At 38.3% G+C, this 20,178-nt stretch overlaps 1 protein-coding gene across 1 annotated transcript in view; it reads left to right on the top strand.

Annotated features, from left to right (window-relative positions):
• TRAPPC9 (trafficking protein particle complex 9) overlaps positions 1-20,178 on the top strand; it is a gene marked incomplete in the record, with an annotated part of 827,606 nt that overhangs the window by 16,007 nt on the left and 791,421 nt on the right. Inside the window, 3 exon segments of the mRNA XM_034763666.1 lie at positions 9,891-10,036; positions 12,235-12,363; positions 15,730-15,756. Coding sequence (XP_034619557.1) covers positions 9,891-10,036; positions 12,235-12,363; positions 15,730-15,756 — 302 coding nt within the window.

The raw sequence follows: 20,178 nt of genomic DNA, 5'->3' as shown, positions 1-20,178 counted from the left end.
GGACCCCAGCCACCGGCTGGGCACTTCTCCTCCCCGGCTCCAGCTGCTCTGCTCCAGCAGCGCAGGGTCCGGAGGCATGGGGGCTGCCCAAAGCCGGTAGTGCTCGGGCAGCTCGGCTCTTAGAGCTGAAGAGTCAGGGGAGGAGCACAGCAGCCGTGGGAGGGGAAGTGCCCGGCCGGTGGTATTTTTCCCAGACATGTTCGGCTTTTTGGCAATTCCCCCCGGACGGGGGTTTGATTACCAAAAAGCCGGACATGTCCGGGAAGAACTGGACGTATGGTAACTCTATAATTATGGCAGTCACCTTGGGCAATTTTAGCTGGAGACAGTAAAATACGGGAGGAACAGTGCAATGCATATAAAGTCAAATGCATGGCTGCAATATATATGTACCATATGTACATGAGATCAGGTGAGGATGGAAGTGGCCAGGACTCTGCCTTCTGCTTCTATTCCCAGAAGTGGTACAGAGGTATGTATTGTGTCCTGCGCATGCCAGCTGATGAGGTGCTTGATGTTAAACCAGAAATGTGGATACCCAGAACAAGGTAAGCAAGTTTGATGAAGGCATTATGGTGGCTGTTAGTGGTAATTGTTTTAGTGTGGTAGCAGACAAGCAGTCTGATTTCCACCAGCACTCCACAGTGCTCCCAAAACAATACTGATTCTTACTTCTTAAGAGGATTTTGTTCCTTAAAAACATAGGAGCTACTGCATAAAGATGGAACTATATTTGAAAGCACATTGTAAGCCAGCCTCACAGTAGTGAACCACATGTAACTCTAGTGAGTGGGAACCATTCAAAACCTGAATCTTTGAAGGTTCATGTGAAGCTATGGGGTATCCCATAAGACCATGTAGTCCTGTAAGTGACAACACCCTTTATGGTTTGGGATAGGATTAGTGGACTGCTACCACTTGCCAGTATTTTTTGGGGATGGGGTGCTTTTTCATCTCGTGTCTTCAGCAGTCACTGTCCATCAAAAATCTTGGATTGCCTTATGGGGAAAAGGAAGAGCAAGCAAGTACAATGGCTCTCTGCTCATGCCACTCCCTCTGAGAGTGTAGAAAATGACTTCTAACCCCTGTCACTGTGTGGGAATTGGCTTAGACCACAGGGAACCAGAACCCTGGTGACTCATGATCAACCAACCAATGCATCCCTCCCTCCCCAAAAAGTATAACATCCTTATTATATTGTAAAATTTTGCACCAATTTCTTCATCTTGGGCCTCATAGCATCAGTAGCTGGGACAAATAATTTATTTAATGACTGTACATTGGAGGAAATCACCAAAAAAGTGATTTTTAATTTTTTTTGCAATAAATATAGTATTATGCATTTGATTACAGACCAGCATTTTTTCAGTCTAGTTTTGAATTAATGTTTTTATTGACCCTTTTTGTAGCTGGGTGATTTTTAAAAAAATAAATCCAGACCAAACCCCCAAACATCTGGTGAATTAAGTTTTATCATCTGTGTGTTGAGGGTGGATCTTGTTTACATGAATGTTCACCTTTTGACTTGGCAGAGACATTTGTATAATATTAAAGCACAAGTTGGAAAAACTGCATATTATTGTAACTACGATAAAAATTGTTCACTTGAATAACTTAGTTCTTCATAAACAACAATGAATTACAGATAGTTATTTTAAAATAGGTGTTTTTATTGGGGATGTCTGTTACTATATATGAACAGCATTTATTGATACCTAGGCTTTGCTGTAGAAAATTGATGTATTTACATGTTGAATATATAAAACCAAATGTCTGCAATATAAATAATTTCCTAACGCAGCTGAGTATATCTTGGGGAGGGAGTGTGAACCAGTTGATAGGTCACTAGACTGGGACTCTGCAGACCTGATTCTACTCCTGCTGCTACCAATGACTGGCTGGGTGACTTTGGGCAACTAACTTCACCTCTCTGCTTCAGTTTCTCAGTCTGTAAATTGGGGGTAGTGATACTTGCCTCTTTTGTAAAGAACTTCAAGATATATTCATGAAAAGTGATTTTTAAGAGCTAAATATCAAGCTGGAAAATATTAGTTATTGTGACCATCTTCTGATCTTTCTGATAGGGTTATAGTACATTTATTTAAAATACTTTTTCATGGTTTTTGGGCAGCATTTATTATTTTAAAGGCAGAACTAATATTGCTATGCACTGAGTGAATCACTTTCTCTTTATTTAATTTCATGTATAATCTTTGAAAGCAAAGAAACAAATGAGCAAACAAATAGTAATATCCAGTGAAGCTAAATTTTATTATTTTTTGCATCAGACTTATAAAACAAGTGAAAATGAGTCTGCTTAAAGTAGTCCAGACAGCAGTAACCAGAATCGACTTACTTTGCTTTTCCGTTTTTCATAAAAACGTATAAGTCTATGGAACTATACTATAATGCAACTATCTATTGCAATTAACTGCATTTTTGATTTCTACTTGGTGTCTTTTTAAATTCACACCTTTATTTTTAAACCATTCCTGCTAAAGCATTGATTGCTAGCATTTTGCTTTAAATTGAGAATTTGCATCTTTTGTGAAATGTAGCTTTAATATAATTCTCGGTTAAAAGATATTTTGTCTATTCTTCAAATTCACCAAAAGCTTGGATTCTTGGCTGTAACACCAACATTTGAAAAGAAACTATTGTCATATTATTGGTCATGACAACTTGACATATTGGTTAATATGGGAGAGAAGTACTAGGATGAAAATGAATTAAAAAGTAAACTTTCTAATTAAGAGAAACTACAGATCATAATTTGAAAGAAAAAGTAATGCCAAGTGTCCTTAATTCTAAGGACTGTGTTATTGAGGTAGAAATAGATTGGAGTATTATTTCCTCTAATAGAAATATAGCTTTTGTAGAAAGGAATGATAGTTTCCCATTTCACTGTTCAATTTATATAGATATTACAAACAAATCTAAAATAGCAATGATTAGATAATCTTACATTTTTAGTCCAAAAATATGGGTACTAGCAAAATTCTTCTAATCTCTCCTCTGCTCTGTTCTCAATCCCGATTATAATTTGTTTATATCACAGCAGACAATACTAAATATTAGAATGAGACATATTTCCACAGAATCCAAAAAATTTGGAACCTGTGCTGAAATCTGGTTAAAACTTGACATAGTCTTGCACCTCATAGTGAGATGCAGCCTTAGCTTTCACTCAGAATTTTCTTGCTGTTTCCTTTTGTTTCAGCCATCTTTATAAAGTATATCTTTAATGGAAATCTAAAAAGGGTAATGCAAGTGCTGCGGTTTCCTTGACAGCTGTGGGACAAAGTGAGAAAAGTCCTTGGATTCAGACCCGCTACTTGTCCCTCTCATCACCCCAATCATGGATCCGATGTGATTGTATATGAGGGGCATTTCAGATGATTGATGATTGGAGAAGTCATGTCCAGTATTTTTGGATGGGCAGTAGCAACAGAAGGCATATTTTCTTGTCTCACTGTGTAATGGCCTCTGCTGCTGCTTCTGCAACAGTGATATTAGTTTTGGTTGGTTACCTGTCTGGTTCTCCCATAGACATCTCTGCCACTTTCTTCCATATTACCCTTCTAAGATACCTACTAAAAATGGCAAAATTCTGATGGTTAGGTTAAGGGGCTGTCCTTTATGTGCAATGTATATTTTTAAAAAAGTATATCAATGTACATATTTTGATCCCCTCTCTCCCAACACTCATGTTTTCCTTAGGGCAAAAAAGAAGAAAAAAATGTTAGTTCCACTTGTTTATCATTGCCCTAACCACTTAGCTTGCGTAGTTTGTCCTACTCCTCCTTCCCATTTGTCACTTGTCACTTCAGATTGCATGCTCATTGGGGCAAAAAGACTGTTTGTATAGTGCCTAGGGAAGTGGCCCCCTGTACCTGATTAGGGGTTTCTGGGCGCTACTGCACTAGAAAAAATAACTACATTTCAATGTGTTCAGTGTTTCAGCTGCTGCACCCAACTACTGTTACAAGGTTTGAGACCTCTATCTACACAAAGGGTCAGCATTAGAAAAATGTAATGTAAATACATTTTACTTTAATAAAAAAATAGGTCAGTGTATGGGTTTAGATGTTAAGTTCCGTTTTTTAAAACGTTATCATGAATTGAATTTAGTCATAACAAATGCAATTGCTGCTGTTAGAGGCATAAATCTCTGCTAGTCTCATGTTTCCACACAATTTTACTGAGTTTTCCCATTTTTTCGTAAGAAGGTGTACCAGTTCATACAAAGTGTTCTGTAATTTTCCTGAGGTCCCTATTGCACTTTTTCAAATTCTTTAGGGCAGTGGTTCTCAAACTTTGTTTTCACGGACCACTTGAAAATTCCGGCGGGTCTTGGTGGACCACCTAATGATCTTTCCAAATGTTTGTACCGTGAGGTAACTATTGCAAAGTGCTTTACATTAAAAGTGCTATATAAATTTTTAAAAAATAATTAACGTTTTCTACAAATAAAAGCACACAACTCATATTTTAATATCAGTAGTATTACCTTTCTAATGTGATGGATGTGTCCCCTCCCCCATGTCGTGGCAGCCCCTGAACTGGGGCTGGAGTGGGAGGGGAGTCTCCCTGGCAGCCGCAGCCCTGGAGCTGGGAAAAGTTGCCTCTTTCTCTGTCTGTCACAGCCCTGCATGCCCCTAATTCCCTGCAACCCCTCTTCTCACCCCATTGCCTCCTCCTACCTACCCCCTGTTCCCCCCAAGGCCATCACCTCACCTTACATGTGCATTTTCTCACTGGCCGTGGTTCGCCGCTCCAGGCCAATGGGGGCTGCGGGAAGCGGTGTGGACCGAGGGATGTGCTGGCCGCCCTTTCCACTGCCCCCATTGGCCTGGAGCGGCGAACCACGGCCAGTTAGAGCCACTATCAGCTGAACCTGTGGACGTGGCAGGTAAACAAATCGGCCCAGACCTCTAGGGGTTTTCCCTGAACAAGCGGCGGCCTGACTTTGAGAAGCACTGCCTTAGAGGGAACTATCCACAGAGGACCTGAATGGAGCTCACGGACCACTGGTAGTCCGTGGAACACAGTTTGAGAATCTCTGCTTTAGGGTTAGTCCATATATATACTGTAAATCTTAGCTAACTTAGTTTTCATTTCAGAATCCAATTTTTGTTCCTATTTAATATTTAGATGGTAAGGTTGGATTATTTATTTGAAAGGAGATCAATTTTTATAGTCTCAATTAACTGACCCTGGGGTTGATGGTTATATCATTTAGTTGTTAAATAAGAGTGGTCTTCAGGGAAGAGAAGGCCAGACCTACTAGTTTGATCGTTTTGGGGAAACATTTATATGGATCATCAAAGATTTCATAGTGCTGCATAAACATTAATCATTTCAACATGCCTATATGGTAGGTAAATGGTATTATCCGTATTTAATAGTTGGAGATACTGAGGCAGAGAGGCTGAGTGACTTGCTCAAGTTCTCACAGCACATCAGTGGCAGATCTGGGATCATTACTCAGGAGTTCCATTTCTGTACCCAATCTGTGCTGCCTCTGTGATCCAGAAAGTAGTGAATCTAACTAGAGAATAAGCAACCCTGGATTTACTACTTATTGGTAGGAAGGGACTGAGAATATGATGGGATAGCCTAATTTTGGCAATTAATTGATCTTTGACTATTAGCGGTAAATATGCCCAATGGCCTGTGATGGGATGTTAGTTGGGGTGGGATCTGAGTTACTACAGAGAATTCTGTCCTGGGTGTCTGGCTGGTGAGTCTTGCCCACATGCACAGGGTTTAGCTGATTGCCATATTTGGGGTCAGGAAGGAATTTTCCTCCAGGGCAGATTGGCAGAGGCCCTTGGGGTTTTTCGCCTTCCTCTGCAGTGTGGGGCAAGGGTCATTTGCTGGAGGATTCTCTGCACCTTGAAGTCTTTAAACCACGATTTGAGGACTTCAGTAGCTCAGACATAGGTTAGGGGTTTGATATAGGAGTGGGTGGGTGAGATTCTGTGGCCCGCATTGTGCGGGAGGTCAGACTAGACTATCATAATGGTCCCTTCTGACCTTAAAGTCTATGATTCTATGAATAGTGGTTATAAGCTGCTTGAATTAAAAATAATAAAGAATAACCGATTTAGATTTTAAGAAAATGTATGCATATTAAGAGAGATAATGGAGGAGGCGGCAATATGGAATGGGAGAATATATTAAATCCACCAGTGTGGAAGAAAATTGGAGCACTATGAAGGATATGACAAAGATTAACGGGTCTGAAAAATGGAAGGAATCAGGAACAGCTGATGAGTTTTCAAGAAAGGCTGTTCACAGATCAGAAAGTGTAAAATAAATCTTTGCTGGCACTGAAAATGGAGAAGTAGGAGGCATCCAAAAATAGCTGCTCAGCAGGATAGATAAAAATCAATGATTTAAAAACAATTTTTTTTATTTAAATCAAATTTTGTTGATAAAATACTTTTTGAGGAAAAACCCTATCTAAAGATACATTATAGGTCAAAGATATTGCATCATGGAATAGGGATTATTAATTCTATAGTATGAGACAATATATTCATGTAATGTTTAAGAAAAGTTTTATAAAGGAGTTCCAATAGTTCATTGATTAGGGACCCAATCTTATGGGGTTCCAGGTGCTTCTGTATAGATTATGTAAATTAATCTTTCTATCTACCCAATGGGACTCAGTGCTCAGTCTAGAAGATACCATCAGAGATGCTTAGTTTTGCAGTTCTCAGACTGTGGATTTGTCTCTCCAGAGGTAACATGCTTGTTAACAGCAAAAATGTTTTAAAATAAATAAATATATAGAGGTGAGAAATAACAGACCTCAACTCTATTGTCCCTCTGCAAATTTGTGTACACAGAGTTAATCCCTTACCTCTCTCTAAAAGTGCAAAGTTTCAAAACATTCAATGAATAGAAGATTGTTGGGGGTGGAATAGATCTGGACAAGGAGAAGAAGTCTGGAGATAAATGTGAGAAGGGAGGGACAGTAGAAACAAAAGTGAAACTGTTTGAGTAGCATAGAAGTCTTGAGGTCTGTCTTAGTGTAGCCTTTGTTGATTTGCGATCTACCATATCATTCTCTCACTAGAAGAGAGAACCTATAATGGCAGCAGGCCGTAAGATACCCAGTTTGGGAATAAGAACCATTCAAGAAATATGTTTGCTGATGATGTTTTAAAGAAAGTCACACCGGTGAACTGGTGGAAGTCACTTAAGCACTTGGATTCAGAGACTGTTGAAGAGATAATCTCACTTTTAACATCAGTAGCGTCTTCTGCCGGTGTAGAAAGAATATTTTTTTCCTTTGGACTAATTCATTCCAAATTGAGAAATCGTTTGGGACCTGAAAAAGCAGGAAAGCTTGTTTTTCTTTTCCAGATTATGAATAAACAGGAAAATGAAGGTGAAGACAACTGAGTTAGCTGCAGTAGCCAATATTTTAAGTTTCTCATGTTGACCTGGCTGACAGTCGATTTAATTTTTGTTTTTTAAAAATATTTCATTTAACTATTTTAGTTAAAAACAATTTTAACAAAAACAAACCTGATTTTAAAAAACGTGAATGTTTAATACATTCAAAAATTAATATGCTTGTTTTGTTAAAATATTATGTTTGCTGTTGAAGAAAAAAATCCAGAATACATAATGTTATTGTTTTAGTTAAATAAAACAATTTAAATGTCTTTCTGGTGATGTTCTCCTCCTAATACAACATGCAAGAAAATCCTCCAAATATTAATGATTAACCTGTTGAATTGGAGATAGTTCACCTCTTCAGGACTTCATAAATATCTGCTTCAATTACCCTTTGGTAAATGAAATAACCAAACAATAATTCATTTTCTGATATAGCTGTAAAACTAATCTGAAAAGTTTTCAAAATAAATCACTGTTTAAAAATGTATAGTTTGTACCTTCTAAAAATGAAACCTACATCTATCTCTGAGTTGTGAAGAATATGTATTAAGATTATAACAACCAACAAGAATGCACTTTTATGTAGAAATCTATGATTAAATCGAGTCTTCCTGACTAAATCAAATCCACCCTGCTGCTCAGTAAGACATGGTCATGGAAGAAGAGGAAAGACTTAAATAACTTGGAGAAATTTAACCTTGGAGAGAAGATACTAGAAACCCTGAGAAATGTATCTGAATAATATACTCCTAGTAGAAGAATCTCTAATGTTACAGCAATAGGATTTGTGTGTACTTACAAAATTTATGTAGATGAGTGACAGTTTTATTCAATCTTTCAAATGAAAAAAAGCTTAATGACTGGTGGTGCAAATATTTTCAGTCTATAGAATACTTAGGTGTGTGCTTGAAGGCAGAGCAGAATGTGTGGAGATTTGCTGAGGGGCTCTGAGGGTATGTCTACACTGCAACTAGACACCTATGGCTGGCCCATGCCCACTGACTTGGGCTTGTCGGTCTTGGGCTCTAGGGTGTTTGATTGAAGTGTAGATTTCCGGGCTTGGGCTGGAGCCCAAATTCTGGGAAACCTCGCACTTCACAGGGTCCAGCCCAAGCCTGCAAGTCTACACTTGTCACCTGATGTGCTGAGACTACCTCTGAGCCCGTTTTCTCTGCCAGTTTGGGCCTCCAGAACCCTGCCTTTTTGAACCAGACACGTCAGTCTGCTCCAACACAGACCCAGCATCTGAACCATGCCCCCCAAAGCTGCAGACTTAACTGAAAACAGCTTAGCAAGTGCTCCTGTATCTAGCACCCAGACCCAGCTCCTAATGGGATCCAAACTCCAAATAAATCCGTTTTACTCTGTATTTAGCTTCTACAGGGTAAACTCATAAATTATCCACCCTCTATAACACTGATAGAGCGGTATGCATAGCTGTTTGCTCCCCCAGGTATTAATTACTTACTCTGGGTTAATTAATAAAATCACTTTTGCTAATTAAGTATAAAGAGTAGGATATAAGTGGTTCCAAGTAATAACAGACAGAACAAAGTAAGTTACCAAACAAAATAAAACAAAACACGCAAGTCTAAGCCTAATACAGTAATAAACTGAATACAGGAAAATCTCACCCTCAAGATGTCCCAATAAGCTTCTTTCACAGACTAGACTCCTTCCTAGTCTGGGCCCAATCCTTTTCAGACTAACGTTGTGGTTTATGTGGGTCTAGCAGTCACTCACACCCCCTTAGTTATAGTCCTTTGTCCCAGTTTTTTTTCAAGCATCTCTTTGGGGTGGAGAGGCCGTCTCTTGAGCCAGCTGAAGACAAAGTGGAGAGGCTTCCAGGGCCTTTTATATTCTCTCTCTTATGGGCAGAAACCCCTTTGTTCTTCTGTGCAAAGTCACTGCAACAAGATGGAGTTTGTAGCCACCTGGGCAAGTCACATATCCATGAATGATTCAGCTTTTTGCAGGCCGACGCCATTGTTTACATGTCAGTTTCCACATTCCAAGAAAGCTCAGATGTGGATTGGCATCTCCCAAAGTCCATTGTCAGTTAAGTGTTTCTTGATTGGGCACTTACTGAGAATAGTCCTTTCTCAAGAAGCTGACCAAATGCTTCACTGAGGTTACTTAAAATTAAATACATTGAGATACAAGTACATAGCCAATATTCGTAACGTCAAATACAAAAATGATACAGACTTACAGACAGCGTAAAACAGCGAATTACAACCTTTCTATAGATGCCTTACTTGACCTCCTTTGTACAAGATTTGGTGCAACTATAGGACGTTGGTTGCAACAATGATCTACATGGTCACAATTCATGTCAATAACGTCACAGCCATGTTTAATGTCTCAGTGATGCTTGTTTTTATTCTTCCCTCTCTATTTACGTAACTCGATGCTTTCTCAGCTCATAGGATGGAGGTATTGTGGGAGTAACTATACACTCTTTTATATTTCAGACATTATAAGAAACGTTGTCAAGGTCGGATGCGGAAACATGTTGGTGATCTGTGTCTACAAGCTGGGATGTTACAAGATTCCTTGGTACATTATCATATGGCTGTGGAACTTCTGCGGTCTGTAAATGACTTTTTGTGGCTTGGAGGTAGGCTTAATTGATGCTGATAAAAACATAAATGATTTAAGATTCTGGTACAAAGCAAATGATGGTAGCTTTTTGTAGCCTTCCTGCTGCAATATAAAAAGGCAGCAATTAAATGCACTTAAAAAGACACTTAAAAAAATCCAATAAAATGTGACATGAAAATCAAGCCAAAATAATTAGTATGTGACTAAGAATGCAAGGAAAATACTGTTTGTTATAGAAAGTGAAAATTTAGCATATTTGCAATATAAAATATGTGCTTCTGTAGCATAACTCATTATGCGTGACTTATTTAATAGCAGTTTTTAAAAAGGTGATTTTAGTCCTTAGGTGAATAGGTGTGGGGAAAAATGTTTCAAATGCTACCTGTATGAGGCATAGTAAAGATTGGATGAAAAAATGTATGCTCCTGTGGCTGCCAAACCCACATATATTTAACTTACATTGACATACCTTCACTCCTTTCACCTCGTGCAAAACAGTTTTGGCCCCTAGGCTTCATCTCTTTGCAGGCCTCTTTTTTTCTTGTGCTGCTGTTGCTTGTCTCCTAGGTGCACAAGTGGTCATTGGACGCTTAGCTGCTGCTTCTCGTTCCTCCATAGAATCACAGTAGTGTAGGGACCTCAATCCATCATCTAACCCAGTCCCCTGCTCTCAAGGCAGGACTACGTAATAACAAGACCATTCTTGACAGATGTTTGTCTAACCTGTTCTTAAAAACCTCCAATTACGGAGATTCCACAACCTCCCTGAGCAATTTGTTCCAGTGTTTAACTACCCTAATGGTTAGGAAGATTTTCCTAATATCCAATCTCAACCTCCATTGCTGCAATTTAAGCCCATTGCTTCTTGTCCTGTCCTCAAAAGTTAACGAGAACAATTTTTCACCCTCCACCTCATTGTAACAACCTTTTATGTACTTGAAAACTCTTATCATGTACCCCCTCAGTCTTCTCTTCTCCAGACTAAACAAACCCAATTTTTTTCAATCTTCCCTTATAGGTCATGCTTTCTAGACCTTTACATCATTCATGTAGGGAAATCACTAGCAGCTCTTGTTGCTCTGCTCTTTGCTTCTCCTTCTGCTCCTCTTAAGATATGTATACACTTTGAGCTGGAGGTGTAAATTCTGGTGCACGGAGACATACACATGCTAGATCTGATCAAGCTGTTGTTCTAAAAATAGTGTAGCTGCAATGGTGCAAGTGGCAAAAGTGGCTAGCCACTTCGAGTATGTAGCCATCCAAGATGCTAGGTATGTACTTGGGGTGGCTGTCTGCTCACACTGCCATACCTACAATCTATTTTTAGTGCACTAGTTTGATTGGAGATAGCATGCGGTATGTATCCTTAAGCTGGAATTTGCACCTCCAGCTGAGCGTAGACATACCCCCACAGGCACATCTTTGAGTTATTTTACTTCATGGCTCCCTTCTTGCAAAAGACCTATCAGCTTCAGCCACTCTACTTCCTGTCTTTTTCCTTCCACTCTTGAGAAAGGAACAATGGTGCTTAGAACGTTCTGTTCTAGCATGGGAAGGAGCCAGACAAAATTTTTTTCATGAAGGGTGCAGTGGTATATATGTAGCCATACATATGTTACGCATGATGCGTACCATTGACAGTGGCAAGGAGGAGCAGGGCTGGCCGCCCCACTGCCCAGACAAGTGTGGCCCCTCCTTTATGACAGAGATTGCTGAAAGCATCATGATGGAGAGATCCATGGGGCTAAAATCGAGAGAGTTGCATTGTTGCCCCTGTGCACTGAAGTTCAGCACTACCGTGGTCCCGCCATCGTGATGGAGGAGCTGCAGAGCCAAACCTGTTGGACACACTGAGCAGTGGGGTTGACAGTACTGGTCCTCCTTGCTGCTGCTGCTGTGGGGCTGGCTTCTATACCAGGGCTCCCCCCTGGGGGCCTGCCTGGCCTTGCTTCATTTCCAGCATCCCATGTTCCTTCTCAGGGATGGGGAATGAGATTGCAGCTGGGTGGGAAATGCTTGAAAGGGACCGAGTAGGTGAGCGGGGATGGCTTTGCGGGGGTTGACGACGCGTACCATGGAAAAAATTTCTGTGGGGGCCCCTGGCAGAGTGAGGTTTTTGAGGCTCTATTTATAGGATTATAAATTATAATACTTCATATCATATGATGAATTGATTCTCTGTTAATTAAATATTTCTTTATCTTTAATCTCCAGCTGCTCTTGAAGGTTTATGCTCAGCGTCAGTTATCTATCACTATCCTGGTGGCACAGGAGGTAAAGCTGGGGCTCGTAGGGCACAAGGTAGTTCTCTTCCCGCTGAGGCAGGCAACAGACACAGACCAGGTAAGCCTTAAACAGGGCTTCTGTTCTGACTTTTCCCCCCAGATATTTAGTAATGGCAACCCTTAATCTATAGTCTTCCCTCCCCTCCCCCATGTGTAATAAGAATTTCACACAAAGGTAAAAATGGTATTAAACTGAACTACATTTCTTTTTTGTGAGAAGATTTATTTTTTATGATAAAAATCCTATGGTTTTGTAGTGATATTAAGAAATGTGCTTACCCAGAGATAAAATTTGTTCAAAATTTCTCTGGTTGTGTGTTAAGATTTGGTGAAAATCATTCAGCAGGGAAAAACACAGGCAATTTTCAGAAAATATATAAATGGTGTGAGAGGGATATATAAATTGATAAGGATAAGAAGGGTATGTTCAATATCCAAGGCTTTTGGTGTTCTTTATTCAAGGACTTGTTTGGAAAACCGTATCACTTTGTTTAAAACTTTGCATATATACTGTGCCAATAATGCATGTTTCAAAGTAGCAGCCGAGTTAGTCTGTATCCGCAAAAAGAACAGGAGTACTTGTGGCACCTTAGAGACTAAGGGTAGGTCTACACTACCAGGTAGTTCAGCGGCAAGCAAATAGAACTTCTGGGTTCGACTTATCGCGTCTTGTCTGGACGAGATAAGTTGAACCCGGAAGTGCTTGCCGTCGACTGCGGTACTCCAGCTCGGCGAGAGGAGTACCGCGAAGTCGACGGGGGAGCCTACCTGCTGCGTCTGGACAGAGGTAGGTTCGAACTAAGGTACTTTGAATTTCAGCTACGTTATTCACGTAGCTGAAGTTGCGTACCTTAGTTCGAATTGGGGGGTTCATGTAGACCTGCCCTAACAAATTTAGGTGCCACAAGTACTCCTGTTCTTTTTGCCAATAATACATGTTACTTGTATTAATTATAATATTCTAATATTGAATTGTAATTCATATCAATTTTAAACAAAGCCCATTTAGTAGGTCTTTTATTAAAATAATGTTGGTTGTAAAATTAAACACCAGTCAGTAAACTGACAACTTGCCATTGAAAGGCTTTAGTATGCTTTTTGTAAATACTTTAATTGTATAACTTTTATGAAATAGGTTACCTTCCTTGGAGAGAGTGCCTGCTTGCTATTTAGAGTTAAACAAGGGAATGGGGATTTTTTTTAACAGCTGACCATAAATTTTTTTTTAAATTGTGATCAGAACTAATTCCATCTTGTAAAAATAGCTTTACTTAATATACATATCAAAACTGGCAAACATGTATTTTGCATTTTCAAAGGATGAATTACAAATTATATGTATTGACATTTCAACTTTACAGTAAAAGAGCATGTTTCAAAAGATTACACCAGGTATTCATGTAATTTAAGTAAATAAAGTTTTGTCCAGCTAGTCCCATAACCTCAGTGGTTCTTAAACTTTTGTACTAGTGACCCTTTTCACATAGCAAGCCTCTGTGTGCGACCCCCCCCCCCCTTATAAATTAAAAACACTTTTTTAACATTTAACACCATTATAAATGCTGGAGGCAAAGCGAGGTTTGTGTTGGAGGCTGACAGCTTGCGACCCCCCACCCCATGTAATAACCTCCCGACCCCCAGTTTGAGAACCCCTGTGTTAAAATGAGTCTTAGAAGTTGGACAAGATGATATCTCACTCATCAAGCACACAGTTGCAGCTCTCTTCGCTTCTCAGCAAAGATTTAATAGTAGATGTTGCAGTCAGGTCTCGTTATTAAAACTTGTTTTTACAAAAGTATATTATCATAATTAAGTGATAGTTGTCAGAATAACTGAACAAAATACATTTTGTGATTTATTACTACTTTCTTTTTGTTTTGTAATTTAATAATTTGCAGCGTCTTCCAGTCACTTCTGCAAGTTTTATATTTAATACATTGTTAAATATAAACTTCTTAAATTTCTTGTTAAAAGCTTTTCCATAAGCCACTCTCTGCATCAAGTAAAAAATATTATTCATAGAGACAACTAGTATTTTAATTCAGTCTGTTCTCTTCACTCCATACCTTTCAGGAACACACATCTTAATCTAGAGCTGTTATAATAACTGGAGCTATAATGTGGACTGTAAAATAACTGTTATTTTGGGGTCTAAATAGTTAGTTTCTAATCTTTGTTGGAACAGCAACTATATCCTGATACCAAACCATCTCTCCAAAAATATATATATAAAGGTCTGATTACAACACAAACTTTGTACCCATTTTTGTATCTTTCTCCTGTAAGGTTTTCTGATTGTTTTTTCCTCTTTAGTACATACGGTTTGTGCAACTCCTCTCTGTCTGAAGTATCTTACTTTTTCAGTTGCATTTCTGTTTGATTTCTTACATTTTTAAAAGTGACAAGTAAAATAGCATTACAGAATTAGGTATAGAAAATTAATTCCAGTTTTCCTGTAGCTTTTAAATCTCTAGCTTACCTCTCTGGTCTAGAGGCTGAGAATCAGTTTAAGGAAGTACAAGCTATCGGATAAAGAACACAAATAATTTGGGGCTATTGAGCCCTCATTTCACATTTCAATTACCTTCTCCAAGGTTGAGAGCAACAGGATGCTGTATCTATTAAAAAAATATATATATATATCACTTCTCTCAAATGCAAACGCCTTTTACCATATATTTAACATAAATGGTTTGAGTTGTTAGGTAGGCCTTATACAAAACATCCCATATTAGAATCTCATGGAATACCTCTACATCTGAGAGGTAGGGAGCATTTCTTTCTGCTACCCAACCTTGACTGAAGTCTACCACCGACATGCATTCACAGTTTCTGAAGAGCCCTGCTCTGTGATGGTAGAGTCATTAACAAAATCTCAAAAAATGGGATGATCTTTTTAAAGGAAGTCAGAAGACATTAAAAAAGTGTAAGTCTTAATAGTAGTAATTGTGTGTTAAATACTCTACAAGCACTTGTAAATAGACTGTTATGGAAGCTTGCTAACCAAAAAAAAAAAAGTGTAGGGGTGTGTGTGTGCGCGTGCGTGCGGACGGACTGAAAATTAAGATCTACTAGGATTTGACTTTAAAATATCGATAAAAATCCAAGAAAAATATTACTTGCTTTTGGTTTGGTCTTAGAACTGATCATAACTGTCTTTTTCAGAAAATATTTTTTTAAAAAAGGACATTTAATATAGGTACAGGATATGGTAAATATGTTGTAACCAAATGACAATTGATGTGTTATGACTTCAAGTTAATCAACCATTGTTATAACAGCAATGTCTGTGCTGGATTTTAATAATTTTCCTGTAATTTTGCTCATGACTGATGATAGTTGTAAAATATATATTGCAATAGCTTACTTTATGTTGGCTATATTTTTAAGGCTGAAAAAAATATTTTTTTTTCCCTCCTCCTAGGGGCCCAAGAAGTTCTCATTGACCCAGGTACTTTGTCTTTTTGCTTGTTTTCTGACAGTAAGCTTTTTTTTTGTTTTTTGTTTTTATTAGTTGTTTTGCATCTGTGTGGATGATTACAGCTAAATTTTCAAAATTGGTTCAGACTTTGTGCCTCAGTTTTTGGTATCAGTTTGATAAAGCGTGGGCCTGATTTGACTTAGTTTTGTCGGTGCTCAGCACTTCTTAAAATCAGGCCCAAGATGTATCAAGTCACTTATCCAAAACTTGATAGGCATTTTTAAAAATTTGAACCTGTGACTTTGTCATGATCATATGGATTTTGGAGAACACGGTCTAAATAACATCAGAATGGCTAGAAATCTGGCATAACTGTCTTTCCATTTACTTACAATAACTACTTGATTTCCCCCTCCCCCCCCCGTTACATTTTTAGTAATGCTGTGAGGTAGTGGTCTTAATGCCTTTTTCTAGAGCAGTAATGTTGACTTCACTCTGTTCTAAATACAGTGTCTTCCCAGCATTCTTAGTCCTGTGGGTTTTTATTTCTGTTTCCATAATTACTTTGCTCAAAGTCTGAAGCAGCATTCAGTTTACCACCAAAGGCTGTTGATGACAAAAGAGGATTTACAAATTGTAGCTTGTTTATTAGACCAAAATTATGTGATTTTGGGATTCATTTATTTAGTCCATTTGCAAGGTGTCTCTTGAGACATCGGAGTATCAGACAATAAAAACCAAATAGAATGCATTAAGATGTAAATACAGTATTCACCTGGACACTATCAAAGCATCTGGCACTATGACAAACCCAAAAGCTGTGATGCAAGCCACCCAACCCATTTCAGTGAGGTCTTATCCCATTTAGCAATATGAATAGAAGAACAAAAAATGAACAGGTATAAGAGTGGGTATGCGGCAAATATGGTTCAGAATAGACCAGTTGAAGAAATGAGACTTGCAGCCTACCCTAAAGGAAGTTTGTTGCATAAGCACTAATGAAAAATACTTATACCTTGGTGCTGTGTAGCACTTTGCAACAAAAGGGTTTACTTGTTTCTTTTAGATCTATTTAATTATAATTTCATAATTTTCCTTGCCCCCAGTTAATGTAACATGAAACACCTTACCAAAGTATTTCAGTTTTTCATATGCAAATGAGTTTTTTCTGGGAACAATTGTATTAAAATGAAGATATCCAAAATAAGCTGAAAAAGGGCTGTTTTATATAGAAATGACAGTAGGAATGTTCCTTTGTTTTAAAACTAGTACAGATTATAAAGGCTGTCTGTTACTTTCTTAAAAAAAAAAAAAAAAAAAAACCCACATGATACAGTGAAACTGCCAAATGGGTCACCTTAAATTGAAATGACCATTTAAAATAGCTTGTCACTGTTTAAAGTTTTATATTTAAGTGAAGATCACACTCTCTATTTTCATGACAGCTGTTCATGGCCCAGTTGCTTAGAATTAAATGAAAAATTGTCCACTAGTTTTCATATGCACAGTATTGTATTTGTTCCTATATGTTGTTAGCGCTGCTTTGTAGACGTCTAAACATAAGAACGTAAGAGAGGCCGTACCGGGTCAGACCAAAGGTCCATCTAGCCCAGTATCCTGTCTACCGACAGTGGCCAATGCCAGGTGCCCCAGAGGGAGTGAACCTAACAGGCAATGATCAAGTGATCTCTCTCCTGCCATCCATCTCCAGCCTCTGACAGACAGAGGCTAGGGACACCATTCCTTACCAGTATTCATTTTTTGGTTTAGGGATTCTTCAGTAGCTTTTTTTATTAAATAAGCTTTCTCACAAAGGCAATTGGTGTAAGATCGCCATTTTCTCCTCCAATTCTGCAGTTGGAGAGGAGCCTGTGCCCATGGATTAAGCTTGGAGGCACCTCTGCTTTTTTCCCTCATGGCTTGTGGAAGCCAGGTTGTTTGCAGTAACTTAAGCTGTAGTACTTCTTATGGAGGATCCTACATGTCCAATTCAATCTGTTACTCTGTTTCGTGAAAGTGTAAATTTGACTGGAATGGAGGAAAGCAGTGTGTGATTTCTTTTGAGAGAAGAACATAAGAATGGCCATACTGGATTAGACCAAAGGTCTATCTAGTCCAGTATCCTGTCTTCTAGTGCTAGGTGCTTCAGAGGGAATGAACAGAACAGGAAATCATCAAGTGATCCATCCCCTTACCCCTTTCCCAGTTTCTGGCAAACAGAGGCTAGGGACACCATCTCTGCCCATCCTGGCTAATAGCCTTTGATGAACCTGTCCTCCATGAATTATCTCGTTCTTTTTTGAACTCTGTTAGTCTTGGCCTTCACAATACCCTCTGGCAAAGAGTTCCACAGGTTGACTGCATTGTGTGAAGAAATACTTCCTTTTTTTATTTTAAACCCACTGCCTGTTACATTTGGTGACCACTAATTTGTGTGTTATGAGAAGGAGTAAATAACACTTCCTTATTTACTTTCTCCACACCAGTCATAATTTTATAGATCTCTATCATATCCTTCCTTAGTCGTTTCATACGCCTAATCATTTTGCCCTTTTCTGTACTTATCACTTAAATCCTAAAAAGGCAGGTAGAATCTCATTTTGTCTTCTTGAAATGAATGACTTTGCTAGATGACTTAGATAACGGGGGTGCATTGTCCGGAACATAAGATATGCTGCGATGGATCAGACCAATTGTTTAAGTCTCGTATCGTGTCACTGCTAGTGATCAATGCTTTATTTATGCTTTAGGGGAAAGCAAAAATTCGCTATAATGCATCTAAATAGTTATATGTGGTGTTTAACCTTGAAGAACAAGATTTTATTATTCTTTATATACATACACATATATAAAAATAGAGACAGAAGCAAGATAAAATTAATATTACTTAAAACTCTAGCCCTTTTAAAAATCCATCTACATAATTTTAGATTACTGGAAGAAAATGAGATTTTTCTTACAGTTCTGAGCATTTATTCCTTAATTTTTAAGTAGGACATATAATCCCATCAAGATTGCCTGCTGTGTTTCAGATTTTTTTGAAAGTGAGCTCCTGAATCTCCTTCAATTGATTAACTTGAAGAAATTTCAGAGATCCTAGAGACTGTCAGCCATTCTGTTATTAACACTATTGTATTCTGGCGATATTTTGTGGTGGTTTAATCTTTATATTCCTACTTCTTTCCTATTCTGATATCTCTATTGGCTTTAAGGCTTTATTCTCTTCATAACTTCATTCATAAGCCCTTTTACTAGATACAGCCACAGATGTGTTTTTATTATTTCAGGTAATTTGGAATCTATATTTCCCTTTTTTCTTATCAAGGCAGTCTTTTATTCAGAACATTTCTCTTGTGGGCTCATCCTTTAACAGCACAAATTAAACCATTGAATGTAAATTGTAGAATCACAGTTCTAACACAAGGAGAGATGAATCTGACTAAACAGAAGACTGAGCAGAGCTTTAAAAAAGTGTTTTTTTGTGCTCCCCATGTGGTTTCTTTTAAATTTTGTGTCAGTTCCGGCTAGCCTGACAGTGACTTAAAATCTACTGCTCACTTTTTTCTGAGTTATTACCATAGAAGTCCAGATAAAAACTGTTTTAGATTTAACAGCTCTATTTTTAAAATATTGATTTTCCCCAAGTATATAGAATCATAGACATGTAGGAACCATGATAGGTCATCTACTCCAGTCCCCTGGACTGATGCAGGACTAAGTATTATCTTCTAGACCATCCCTGACAGATGTTTGTCTAACCTGTTCTTAAAAACCTCCAGTGGCAGAGATTCCACAGGTAATTTGTTCTTCAGCTTAACTACCCTACAGTTAAGTTTTTGCTACTATCTAACCTAAATCTCCCTTGGTGCAATTTAAGCCCATTACTTTTTGTCCTGTCCTCAGTGATTAAGGATAACCATTTATCACCTTCCTCTTTATAACAGCCTTTTACATACTTGAAGGTTGTTATCATGTCCTGCCTCAGTCTTCTTTTCCAGACTAAACAAACCCATTTTTTTCAATCTTTCCTCATAGATCATGTTTTCTAGACCTTTAATCATTTTGTTGCTCTCCTCTGGACTTTCTTGAATTTGTCCACATTTTTCCTCACGTGTGGTGCCCAAAACTGGACACTGTACTCCAGTTGAGACCTTATCAGTGCAGAGTAGAGTGGAAGAATTACTACTTGTGTCTTGCTTACAACACTCCTGCTAATACATCCCAGAATGATGTTTGTTTTTTTGCAACAGTACTGTATTGTTGAATCATATTTAGTTTGTGATCCACTATAACCCTCAGATCCTTTTCTGCAGTACTCCTTCCTAAGCAGTCATTTCTCATTTTGTATTTGCTTGATTGACCGTTGATTATTCCTTCATAATTTGTAATAGTTTGCATTTGTACTTATTGAATTTCATCCTCTAAAGCGCTTGCAACCTCTCACAGCTTGGT

The sequence above is a fragment of the Trachemys scripta genome, chromosome 2 (assembly GCF_013100865.1).
Source record: "Trachemys scripta elegans isolate TJP31775 chromosome 2, CAS_Tse_1.0, whole genome shotgun sequence".
Taxonomy (NCBI): domain Eukaryota; kingdom Metazoa; phylum Chordata; order Testudines; family Emydidae; genus Trachemys; species Trachemys scripta.
This window is presented reverse-complemented; position numbering and strand designations above follow the sequence as displayed.